This window comes from Phoca vitulina, unplaced genomic scaffold, assembly GCF_004348235.1.
Source record: "Phoca vitulina isolate PV1807 unplaced genomic scaffold, GSC_HSeal_1.0 scaffold12, whole genome shotgun sequence".
In the NCBI taxonomy this organism is placed as follows: domain Eukaryota; kingdom Metazoa; phylum Chordata; class Mammalia; order Carnivora; family Phocidae; genus Phoca; species Phoca vitulina.
The window spans coordinates 27,329,199-27,342,016 of NW_022589715.1; the positions used below are offsets into that span (position 1 = coordinate 27,329,199).

A 12,818-nucleotide genomic window follows, 5' to 3' on the forward strand; every position below is an offset into this window, starting at 1 on the left:
ATGGCTTCCAGGGTCTCTGTGGCTTCTCCTGATGATGAGTCTCACCATGTATGGGCACAGCCATAAGCCCAAGGGGTAGCCATGGAGCAGTGCTGGGGAGGAGGGTTTGGACAGAACTTGCCCATGCATATTGGGGTGTCCATGTGCATGCACGTAAGGCTCCTCACAGTGAGAGTCAGGACCAGAGATGAGAATAGAAGGGTTGAAGAAAGAACTAGGAGCCTGTTTTGTATTCTTGCTCCAACCCCACAAATGTTAGGAGTGAACTCAAGCCTAAGGACAATCCTAGAGATGGGCTACATCAGTATCTGATGAGTAGCTGAGATGGTCAGAGAGACCATCACCCTACAAACACATGTACCGCAGTCCTAGATGCCTACTTGGGTTCCCTTCTGGAAAGTCTCTCATTTCAGGCTCTCTATGCCCCAGTATTTTTCTTGGCTTAATCCCTATTTCTTTCTGCCAGTTAAATGTTGTCAACACATACACGTTTCACCAGTGCCTACTCTGCACAAATCAGACATTTAGCGAATGTTGGCCACTGGTGCTGGAACCTAGTCACATCAGTTTTAGGAATTCTGAGCTCCTTGGGCACAGTGTTCACACAGTTGTCCATTCACTCTGCCCTCTGCAGCAAACCAAGGGTTCTTGTTGATGGTTTATGTCCTAGTACACTGGTCAGTGTCCCAAAGGTCTGTCTTTGCTTAAACTTTGAAAGGTCCATCGGCTTATTTCAGTCTGATGCAGTCCACCTCCTCCGTGGCCGGCACCCCTGTGGTTTTAAGATCGAGGTCTGCACTGGACTTACTCCCATTGTAAGAAGACTTCCAATGGAGCAGCACGATCTTCTTGAAGTACTTGATGGTGTTGTTCTTGATGGTCACAAAGCACAGCGTGTTGATCATGCTGTTGCTCATGGCGATGCACTCGACCACGTAGAAGGCGGTGAGGTAGTGCTTCTCCTTGACGAACACGGTGGGGAAGAAGTCGCGCACGATGGTGAAGCCGTAAAAGGGCGCCCAGCACAGCACGTAGGCGGTGAGGATGCACATGAGCACCAGCACCGTCCTCCTGCGACAGCGCAGCCTCTTCCGGATCTGCTCCGTCTGGAAGCCCGGCACCTCCTTGAACCAGAGCTCCCGGGAGATCCTTGCGTAGCACAGGGTCATGGTCACCACGGGGCCCATGAACTCGATGCCAAAGATGAAGAGGAAGTAGGACTTGTAGTAGATCTGCTGGTCCACTGGCCAGATCTGGCCACAGAAGATCTTCTCTTGGCTCTTGACGATGATGAGGACCGTTTCGGTTGTGAAGTAGGCGGAAGGGATGGCGACGAGGATGGACACCATCCACACCAAGGCAATCAAGCCAGTGGCTGTTTGATACTTCATCCTGGGTCTCAGTGGGTGGACAATGGCCAGATATCTAGGACAAGAACAGAAATAGGGTCAACGACTGTGAGGAGGAAGTTCTGGGTGATATTGTTTCGGCAACAATATTAGAAGGTGCAACTGAAAAGTACGTGTGAAGGAGACAGTTTTAAATATGACATATACTCGATAAATGGTAACTATTATTAAGTGTAGTAGTAATGCCTCCCATTGGCTTCTGGCCTGGCACTATTCCCAGGTCCTTCTTGTGTCCAGGGCCATTCATCCTAATAACCCCACCGTTTAGAGCTAAGAGGGCCTGATAATTCCAAAGAGTTGTCAGGAGAACTTGCCCTTTCCAGTGGAAGCCGTGGGCAAAGTTTTGTCTTCATTCCACATTTTTTAAAATATTGTTCCGTATGCAAAAGTGAAGGAAGAGCGCGTGACAACGTACCTTATTTTTCAGGTGTAAAAATGGAATCTGGAGACAGATGAGTGACACTCTCAAGGTCATATACCCCAGGACCCTCGACAGAAAACATTTAACCTCATCTCATGGTTGATGTGAAAAATCAATCAAGAATATACATTGAATGTATTTTTTTTAACCACAAAGCATCAGACAGTAAAAGATATTGCTTTTGTTCTTTCCCAAAAAACCACACTGCTGTTGCCACAGTGGTCCAGGAACAAAGAGAGAGCACTTTCTGGGGGATATGAGTCATTTGTGTGGTATGAAAGCCTCCTTCCCAGAGAGTTCTGGTTTCCTGGAAGACTTTCTGTGTCTGGCAGGGGGTAGAAGTTAGAGAAGGAGAAAGATGGAGAGTGAAGTGGGAGGGAATGGCTAAACAACGCCATATTCTCACGTGTCCATGGCTTCTCCCAGGTAGAGCCAAGAGCAAATGTGAGAGAAACCTGAAGGAAAGCCAGACCTACTCTATTTCCTTTGAAACCAATGCCTTTGAGGTCATCGTTCTTGGGATTTTGATTGGAAGAAGTTCATTCCTATTTTTTTTCCTGTTTATATTCCTGCTATTTGTGTCCCTCTTCCCCCAAACACAGGCAGCCAGCTCCCCTGAGTGTCATTTGGAGAGTTCGCTGGAGTGAGGCTCCTGCTGTCTTCTAGAGATGTGAGATGAAGTTGGATGGGTTGGGCCCACCCTCCGTACACGCAGCTGGCTGCTTGATGTCCTCTGCCACCGGCAACAGTCCCTGTCACTCTTGTCAATCTCCCGAGCACTGAAGGATGGAATGGGAATGTCTGCAGGGTGCTGGCAATGCTCCTGGCAATGCACGTGTGTGGGCCCTTCAGAAAGACCGCGCTGCTCCCACTACAATCAGTGCGCCAAACTCACTCAGACTCATAACAAGTACTAAGAGTTTGGTATCTTTGCTCTCACTCACTCTCTCCCTCTTTATCTGCCCCACCATGTTCTATTGATTATTCTGTCAAAGAATATTTCTATATTTATACTTGTTTACTATATGAATTTTCACTATATAATTCTATTCCTTCCTTTCTCAATGGCAACTTCCTAAGTCCTTATGATGTTTCAAGATCAGAGTGTTTTTTTTTTTTTCAATGAACAAGCAGGAGAGGATGACGATCTAGGAGTCAGAAGACCAAGAATCTAATTCCAGCTTTGCCACAAACCTGTTATGTGAATTTGAGTCACTTTTCTTAGCCCTGTGGGCTCGATTTACTCATCTGTAATATGGGAATATCATCTGCCTCGCCGACCTCACAGAGATACTGCAAGGTTCCAGTTAGACAGTGTGAGATAGGGAAACTATGGGACTCCATAAAAATCTGCTTTTTCCTCCTTTTCCTGCTTCTATTCTTGCTAGGAACTGCACCCCCGTTTTACACATGCCTCATAATGCAAACAGTATATGTCCTCCTTGGAAGGGACAAAGAGTTAATGATTTCTTTAGAATAGTTATCACCTAAGGAAGGGCCGCATGAGAATGACCCGACAAAGCCATCAGATGCATATTCCAGACCACCGGGTCCAGACATCTCAACACGAAGACCCCCAGCTCCAAGGAGTGATACTTGGGCCCTGGTCCTTGTTCTAACCAGTTCCTGGATGCCTGAGAGAACACGTATACTAGACCATAGTCCCCAATAAAAACCCCAGACCTCGAACAAAGGAGAGATTCCCTCCTTTCCTTTCTGAGTCTCCCACTCTGTCTGTCCCTGCACGCTCTCTAAACCTTCAATAAACTGCTTTCACCTCGTGCTGGCTCGTGTTTGCCTTCTGTCCTGCGTGCAGCCAGGGACCCCTCTTGGCTGGTCCTGCGGGGCCCCCTCTGGGTCCTCAGAGCCAGCCTGCTGGCATCAACTGCACATAAACAACCAGAGGTTTCTAATTACAAGAAATGGTTAGCAACCTAAAATGTCTTTTTTCAGAGCTATTCGGTATACACAGCAATTTTTTTTTTTTTTACCTGTTATTGGCAAATAGTTCATTTTCAAGTTCTCTGCTACTTGCTATTTTATTGGATCTATTTATCTTCACATCAAAATTAATCTTCAGGGTAACCTGTGACTCCCCATCAGATGTTTATCCCATCCCGGCTCTCTTGGCCTTCACCCCGACTCCAACCCCAGGGTTAGCCCCAGGAGCTGTGCAAGAAGCCCTCCAAATACATTTACCAAAAGGAAAATTGCAAAACTGTTTCAAGGATTGCCAGCAGTCTTGGCTATGCTAGGATCAGAACTCCAGAACTCTAGCATAGTAATACTTGCTTATGTTTGTAAAGCAGCTTACAATTTACAGAGCATTTTTAAATCCTCTTTCTCATTACATGTCCCTAGGTCTATTGAATAGGTAAGAGAGCAAAGATGACCATTTCACAGATGAGCAAACTGAGATTCGGAGAAGTTAAATAACCTGCCAAAAGCCACACAGCTAGAAATTGACAGAACCATGCTGCAGACCCATCCATGTCTTGCTCCAAATCCAGCTGGGTCTCCTATACGCCACTTGTCCCCTCCCTCCCTTTCCTATTGGAGCAAGCAATACCCCTTCTTTCTACCCTCCTGGCATCCTACCAGAATCCTAGCATCCTTTTTCTCTTTTCTCTCCATCGCAGTTGATTTCTACCTATTGATGTTTCAAGGAGTCAGGCAGAGGCAGCTACTTTTCTCTACGTATGTGTATGTCCTTGCTTGCCCTGTGTGTCTACCAGTATAATGGCTCAGGTCCAGATCCACTTAGAGCCTACATTTCCCAGAGAACAAAGAATGAAGGCTGCTGGACAAAGAAACATCTAGGCAGTGATTGTGTGATGAGGGTGGGCTAGGTGATTAAGCAAAGAAAATTTGGGCTCCCTCTATCCCCAGGACCCAGCCCCAGATCAAACCATGGAAATGGTGGTTGCAGCAGCTTCTAGGCCATTCATGAGATCATCAGGAAATTCAGAACCCACTCCCCGGGCCAGTCAGCCCCATCAATGAACTCACTGGGGAGCATTTGTGCTTCTTAAGGCTGAGCACAGGTACTCAAGCCTTAGCTGGCCCCATGTAGACAGAAGAGAAGAGCGGTCAGTGGGCAGGCTGGCTGGTCATTTCCCCTGGGACCTATGGATTACACATTGAGTCCAGTGCAGGTGTCTCCACATCCAAGAGGGAACCCAGACCTTGGGGGACAGAGTCCTCTGATGATCTTTTTCAGCTCCCCGCTCCATCAGGTCTGACTTCCTGTACCTAGATTTTGAGATCTTCTGGAATATGACCCTATCCTTTCTGATCTCGACTCTGCTTCTGCTCCTTGCCCCCGAGGATCCCACAGACCTCCCCAAGGGACCTCATACCTCAAGCATTCCCACCTCGTCTTTTTGCAAACACTGCCCTACCCTCATGGAAAACCTCTCCTGTCCTTTACTGACTATCATTAGTTGAAGGCCAGTTAAAAGTCAGCCTCCTCCATGAAGCCTCCTTTGACTCCTCTAGTACACAATGATGTCACCCTTCTGTAAATTTCATTTAGAATTCATCCTTTACTTTATGTTCTGTTTACTAAGTGTTATTCCACGATCCCCATCCCCCTTCCCCTGATGGTAAGCTCCTCCAGAGCTCAGTCTTACTTCTTTTGTAACTTCTTACTGTCAGTGAATTCTGGGCACCTAGGATTTTAGTAAACCTTCACTCTCAGCAAGTGCTTGGCACTGGATGAATAGAATGTAACAAGCCATCGTGACAGTTCTCAATAAGATTGCAACCTCTTTTAGAAAACAGGACATAAATGTGTTTACCTAGCCTGAGCCTGGGAGGCTGTCTGGGACTCAATAATCATAATAAAAGGTGAAGGGATTTGAGCCATATTTTGTAGACAATGCGGTTAGTAGAGGTCTTTTGAGCAAGAGAGGGGAGATGCGTACAAGATGGAAGATTAATTTAGCTGCAGCCTTGCTTTCTTCCCTGGGCCACAGGAGCCTTTTCTCTGTTCTTTGAACCCTTCATGTTTGTTCCTGTCTCAGACCCTTGCACTGATAATTTCCTTTGTGTGGAATGCGTTTTCCCAATCTTCACACGGCTGGCTTTATTTATTTATTTATTTTTTTCAAAGTTCCCTTCAAATGCCTTCTCCTCAGGGACACTTTCCTGACGACGTACCTGGAGCAGCTCCCATCCTCCGTCACTTTCAGTGTTTGTCTTTTTTGTTCAGAGCATTTCTGAAATTACCTTTGTTTGTTTGCCTGACTGTGATCTCTCTCCACTCCCATGAGTTAAAGCTCCACGAAGGCGAGGAGCTGTTTTCTCTCCTGTACCATCGTGCACCCAGTGCTTGGCCGGGTCTCTGTCATATCATAGTTGCTCTACAAAAACGCGCTGTTTGAATGAATGAGTGTTTAGCACGGACTGTGAGGGGAGGAGCAGTGGCAGCTGGGCAGAGCCAAGAGGCACTGAGGCAAGGAGCCTGGGCTGGAGTGAACAGGCCCGGGGGGGGTGGGGTGGGGGGGGGTGGAGTAGGCACTGACAGGTCCTTTAAACCAAAGGCATGCTGGAGAAAGGGAGAGAGCAGCCGTGACAACAGAGCCGTGTGAGCATAGATATCTGCGAGAACCACGGAACCAATCTCAGAAACAGAGAAGCTAGAACGTAAGTAGTTCTGTTCCGCTACAGCGTCATAACTGCATTTCTTAGAAACCTTGCATTATCTTTTTTTAAACATCATATCCTAAAAACAATCACGTCAATGAAAATGAATCACTTCAATAGAAAACTTCCATTAGTTTACTTGTGTTTGTTTTGTTGTTGTTCCTGGAAGTGTTCATTTAAAAATTCTAAGATCCACTGTTTATTTGTTGCTTACTCCAGTTTAAGCCTTGTTCCAAACAATTACATGTATTACTTCCTTTAATCCTCAAGGCAACCCATCCTTAAGTCTTCTTATTATTCCCATTGTACACATGAGAAAACCGAGGCAGAGAGACGTTAAAGAATTCACACGGGGCCCAGCCGCTAGCAGGTGCAGCAGCAGGGGTTTGAAGCCTGGCAGAATAACCACTAACACTACCCCTACAATTTCATTAAACAAAAGTAAAGGCATTTTTATAACTGGAGTGTATTTGTTAGATCGAGATAAAAATGAGTTGTCCCAAACTAACCAAATAGAACCTGAAAATCCCTGATCACATCCTGAACAACACACAAGGCCAGACAAAAATCAATGGGGTCCTGACCACAAAAGTGAAATTAGATGGTAAAAACGCATACAAATACTTTGAAGCAAGGATCACAAACATCAGTAAAGTAACTTCACACCTTGGAGCAGCCAGTTAGTTGGTCAAGGCCCCGGACGGCCTGTGTAGGCCAACAGAGCTTTCCTCCAGTGTCTGGTTTCCAGGTCTCCAATCACAACCCCACTGTAAACACTAGCAGTCCCACGATGCAAAACACGTTCTCCAATGAACTTTTTTATTGTATCTAAATTGCATTACATAAACTCACACTGCAAGAGAAACGCCTGCAGGATTTTAGACAGCTGAGTTTGGTACATAAGTAGGATACGAATGTGAAAAAATGCAATAGCTCGAGGTGGACTGATTGACACAGAAATCACCTCTTACATGTTCAGAATAACCCAAGGCCCCTTCACTTATCCTGGCCTCTGTCCCCCTTGAAGCCACGCCCTCCTGCCGTGTGACCCCTTCCGACAATGGGCCCCTACATCCTAAAATGGATCTCACCTAGGGAACACGGGCCTGCCCCAAAGCAGGCAGTAACCTACCCCACTTCTAGTGGCTGGGAGCACCCCCTCCGCAAAGATGTCTTGCTGGAGTGAAACTTCGGGAAAGGACACTCTATGCTTTCAGCCTCTACTTTCAGAAAGATCAGAGACAAGGTTCCTGGAGCTCTTCCTTGACCGCCCTGAAAGGGACTTAGGGACAGATACTCTACTTGACTGTCCCTTTCTTGATTCACCCAGGGTCTGTTCCTGGGTGGCTAAAATGCCGTGGAGCTCCCGGACTCCTATGGAGGACCCTGGCCAAAGTAGCCCTCTGCAGGGATGACAACTCCGAGCACCTTCTTTCCACAGGGGACAGAGCCGGGGCTGGTTAAGTGGCGAACTCCCTGTCACTCCTCCCAGGAGAAAGGAGACAAAGGCCCCAATCCTTAATGCTTTTAAAGCCAGGGTTCTTCTTGAGAATAGGGTTGACTCCCTGTCCTGGGTAGTGGCCTGTTTCCAGGTTATCCAATCTCTGGTTGTTCTGCCTTTGGCTTCAGGAAACAGGTTCGATCTGCTGTGCTCTTCCCTGGAACACTGCCCTGGGATGTCCTAATGGCGGGGGCAGGCTAAACTCCACCAGAGCCCTAGGGCCACGAAACTGGGAGGGCATCTGGGCTCCGGGCTCTCTGGGTTCAGGGAGAGAGACGGGCTGTTCAGATCCAAGTACACATTGGTCCTGACCCTCCAGGCAACTGGCTCTGGACTATACCAAGGTGCTTCGTAAATGTGAGTAAACTTTGGGCAGAGAGGTTTGCAAAGATTGTCCTGAGGGAACAAAACCCATCCTGGTTCTTAGCACAAGTGATTGTCCTAAAGGAGGAGACTAAACACAACAGAAGAAAGATCTACATAGATTGCTCTTATTGCTTTGATTTCCCATCACTAGAAACAGGTCTTCTATACTGTCATATGCAAATGTATGGAAAGGAGCAAACTGATTAATGCAACAACAAAAAAGAACAAGTAAAAGTATGTTACCTTTTTTCCTTTTTCTTTTTTCTATTTTGTTCAAAACAAATCATCAATCTTATTTTAAAATCAGCTGGTGCTGGGGGTTGGGGAAGGGCTGCTTGTATTTTGAGAAAATCTTCCTCAGGATTTCTAAGTTGACTCAAGAAGTACCTGCCTGGAACTTGAACTTGTCCCTCCACGCTCCTCTTACCTATGTACCTCTAGACCTTGACAGGATACATCTAGGCGCATGTCCATAGCAGAGGGATCAAAAGCCTTCCCAACTGCCCAACTCTGGGGAGCTCTACTGTCCCTGCCCACAGCTGGGAAACTAGAACTCTCCTTACTATTCAGTCAATGGGCCCACTTTTTAACCCCCCATGCATCCACATGGATGGAGAATAAAGATCTCTCTCATCAGTCCACACCTGCTGTAAAGGAAGGGACAGTTCCAATGCCCCTTTCCTATTGTCTCTGTGCCCCCTTACTCACCTGTCAATGGCGATGGCCAGCAGGGCATTGGTGGAGACATAGAGAGAGACAGTACGCAGGTAGTTGACAGAGGCGCACATGACATGGCCGTGCTCCCAGGACAGCTGCCGCACCACGTAGTAATCCATCTCAAAGGGGCAGCAGACAATGGCCACCAGAAAATCAGAGATGGCCAGGTTGGCAATGAGCAGGTTGGTAAGGTTGCGCAGCTTCTTGTAGCGGGCCAGAGCAGCAATGAAGATGAAGTTGCCAATGCCACAGACCAGCATGATGCCCACGAGGGCCATGCCAATGACGATCTTGGCAGCAAAGAAAGTACGGGAATTGGTCACATCCTCCTCTTCATCCAAAGGCATATCATAGTCACCATAGCTGAAGTTGAATGGGAAGGAAGCAGCGTGGGCTCCAGGGGGGGGCGGCACAGAAAGGAAGGTGGTGGAGGTGTTGCTGGCATCCTCATCCATGACCCCTGCTGTGATCTCCATCAGGCCAGGTGGTGCTCTGAGCAGCGCTACTTAGAATTCCTCTGAGGTGATGTGTGGGAGGCTGATGTCTTCTCCCCTCTCTGCTTACACTCAGCTCTCCTTTAATGAGTCAGAATGTGTCTGCCAGCATCCTTGGGGGACAGTATCTGAGCTCCATCCTAAGCCTCTGAAAGACATACAAGCAGTTGGCTACACATGTGAGTGAACTGGCCAAATTCAAAACCATCCTGTAACCCAAGCAGACCCATTAGCCACCTGCTCAGAACGAACACTGAGTGATGGAGCGGAAATAAAGGAACCAGGGAGAGAAAACAGATGCACAAAAACCACAGACCCACTCCTACAGGGGAGGCTGCATTGCTGTAGAGACAACCGGGCGCCGGCTCAGTGTATTTCGTTTCTACTGAAGATCTGAAATGCTGCAGGTTTGCTCAAGGACCAAAGTTGAGTGTGGGGAAGCTAAAGAGAATGAAAGTGCCCTGCTCCAAACTCTACTCCCCGTCCTAACAGCTTGAACTTGGTCTTTGTGAAATTGTCCGATTCTGTGGGGCTTAAGAGAAATTATGCTGAATATCATCCATCAGTCGTGTATGAGACACCGTGTCTGCTCCCCTGGAGCTGGTCTCTTTCCTCCGGCAAAACACAGCTCTAAAATCCCGGAGCCTATCTAGCAGACCCCTTTTTCCTCTGCTCACTGGTTTCCTGTCCCCACACCCAAGTCTGCTGTGACCCTAGTAGTCCAGCACAGCATTTACCAAGGCCTGTCCCCCGGCAGAGGCTGCAGGGTTGAAATCACAGCCTAAATCCCTGAGTGGCTTAGAAAGGGGGCTCTGGAGCAAAATCCTTCCTTGACCGGTTATGTGTCCTAAGGTAAATAGCTTAAACACTCAGGGTTTCAACATCCTCCAGGCAGCAGATCAATAACATCTGTAAAGCACGGAGCTCCCTAGAGAGGGAGGGTGTTACACCCTAGGACTGCAAAGAATTACTATTGAGTGCTCAGGCCTCCTCAGTCAGCCACAAGGAAGGGGAGGGGAATCCTGACCCAGATGACTCCACCGCAGCACATGGGGGCTGGGGGGTGGGGGGTGGGGGGCCTACCCTGCTGGGGACCCAAAACCAAGAGGAACCTCTGCCCTCTCCTTGGCAGTCCCAGTCCGGCCCAGAGCCTGAAAACATCAGACCAACTTGCTGGGATGTAAGGGAGCTGAGGTCTGGAGAGGACCTCAAATGTCAGGAACACAGGAGAGGGCAGGCAAGCACGGAAAACCTGAGGTTCCTGGGAACCGGAGACACCTAGCAACCCCTCTGCCCCGGGAAAGCCTGCTGCCCACACTCCTCAGCAGTGAGATCTCCAGAGCCTGTCTTTGGAGGACCCTGGTTAAAGTCGCTCTGCACCCCAATGAGGCTCAGCCACTACTTGCCTCTCTCCCCCAACTCCTCACCCCCATTTTTCTTATATTTTTCCCTTCCTCTGAGCCATCAGTTCTGTCCCTCTCAGTCCCTGCCCTATGCCCCTGTCAGGTGTGAGCACAAGCGTGAGCTGAAAGGTCAGAGGGGGCCAAGTCTTGGGGTCCACACAGGTACAGCTGCAATCCTGGTGGGACAGTCCTCACCCCTTGCAGGCCCCGTGTGTCTCTGAGGCACGCCCCCCCCCAGGGGTACCCTTCAAGCATGCTACCTGGAAGACTCCCAGTCAGGTTTTAAAAACAAAGGGTAATATAAACTTCTTGGGGCGCAGGGAGTGTTGGGAGATTTAGCACTTGGGGAGAAATTGTCCTGCGATCTCTTCTCCTGTACTCTTACCTCTCAAAGAGGAACCCCATTCCTTTCCCACCCAGTGTCCCCTGGGGCATTGTCGTTTAGCGCTCGCCCCCTGGCCAGACCCTGCGGATCACTGGAAGCCTCTCTGCAGCCTGGGCTGAGAAGCCCTCTGGGGCTCCCACCTTTTTCCACGGAGTCGCCGAGGCTACTCCAAGGGCAGAGGGACGGGTAGCCCGGCTCCCGTGAGGAAATGAGCGCGAAAGCGAGTCTCTTGAAAAGCTTCTCCCCCCTCAGAAGCCCCTGCACCCCGCGACCGCGCGTGCCGCGTGGGGTCCTCGGAGCATCTCTCCGGGAGTGCGCGCTCGGTACCTGCGGCATCCTGGCGGGCGGACGAGGTCCCGGTTCTCTATCCGGGCCCGGGGGCACGAACTGCTGCTCCCAGAGGCCCGCAGGGACCGGACCGGTCCCCTCTCTTCCTCCTCTTCTCCGGGCTCTCTCCCGGCTCGGGCTGGAGTTGCGCTCGCGCCGCCGCCACAGATCCTAGGAACGCGGGCCCGGAGGCAGGGCCACCCCCGGCCCGGGCCCGCCCCGCACTGGCGGTCCCCGCCCCCGGTGGCCGCGGGGCCCCAGAGCACCGCCAGCTGATTAGAAGAGGCTTGCTCAGGCCGAGTCCGCAGGGCTCCCGGACGTCCTGGGGTCCCTGCTCCGGGGAGGCGTTGGGCGGGTGGGAGGAGGCAGGGTCGGGCTGGGCACGTCGCGGTCGCTGGGCCGGCGCGCGGCTGGGGACCCGGGAATCGCGCCAGGACCGGAGAGGCGGGGACGCAGAGGCGGCAACTGGCGGCGAGGACACGCGGGAGGGAGCCGGGCGCCGGGCGGCGCGCGCTCCCCGCGCTCAGGCTCCGGAACGACCGCCGCGGGCAGGATCGGGGGCGCTGGCGCTCAAAGCAGGGCTCAGCGCGGATCCGAGCAAGGAGTACCGCCCGCCCGCTGTGCCCGCCCGGGGGCACGGGACTTGTGGGCCCGCTCACCTGGTCAGCTCCGGCCGCGGGAGAGGGCGGACACGGCCCGCTTAGCTGGTGGGATTTCAAAGAACCGGGAGGAGCCTCCCCTCCCGCCCACAGCGCCGCCCTCGCTGGAGACGCTGGGACGGACCTAAACCTCGCTCCCTCGGGCAAGCCCAGCTGCACACCAGGGTCAGCTTCATTTCAGCAGCTTGCACCTCTGTGTGAAAGAGGCTCAGAGAACTGCTTTCCCGAAAGCGATGAAGTGAGGGGATGGGGACAGTGTGGATGCTGGAGAGAGGGAGGAGTCCCCCGCTCACCCGTATCTGTGCAGAAGAAGGCTAGGATGACCAGGGCCAACTTAACAGAGCACGGATCTCCTTCCAAAGTCTAGATTTCTCAAAAAGTTAAATATAGAATTACCCTATGATACAGAAATTTCACTTTCAAAAATAAAGAAGGAAGAAAGAAAGAAAGAAAGAAAGAAAGAAAGAAAGAAAGAAAGAAAGAAAGAAA

The 12,818-nt window shown here is 50.3% G+C and overlaps 1 protein-coding gene across 1 annotated transcript; it reads right to left on the reverse strand.

Moving 5' to 3' along the window:
- Positions 1-253: 253 nt before the first annotated feature.
- On the reverse strand, positions 254-9,537 carry PROKR1 (prokineticin receptor 1). Its single transcript, XM_032411219.1, has 2 exons — positions 9,053-9,537; positions 254-1,425 (listed from the first exon to the last, which is right to left on the reverse strand). The coding sequence occupies exons 1-2, from the start codon at positions 9,535-9,537 to the stop codon at positions 729-731; spliced, it is 1,182 nt and encodes a 393-aa protein (XP_032267110.1). The 3' UTR covers positions 254-728.
- Between the last annotated feature and the right edge of the window lie 3,281 nt (positions 9,538-12,818).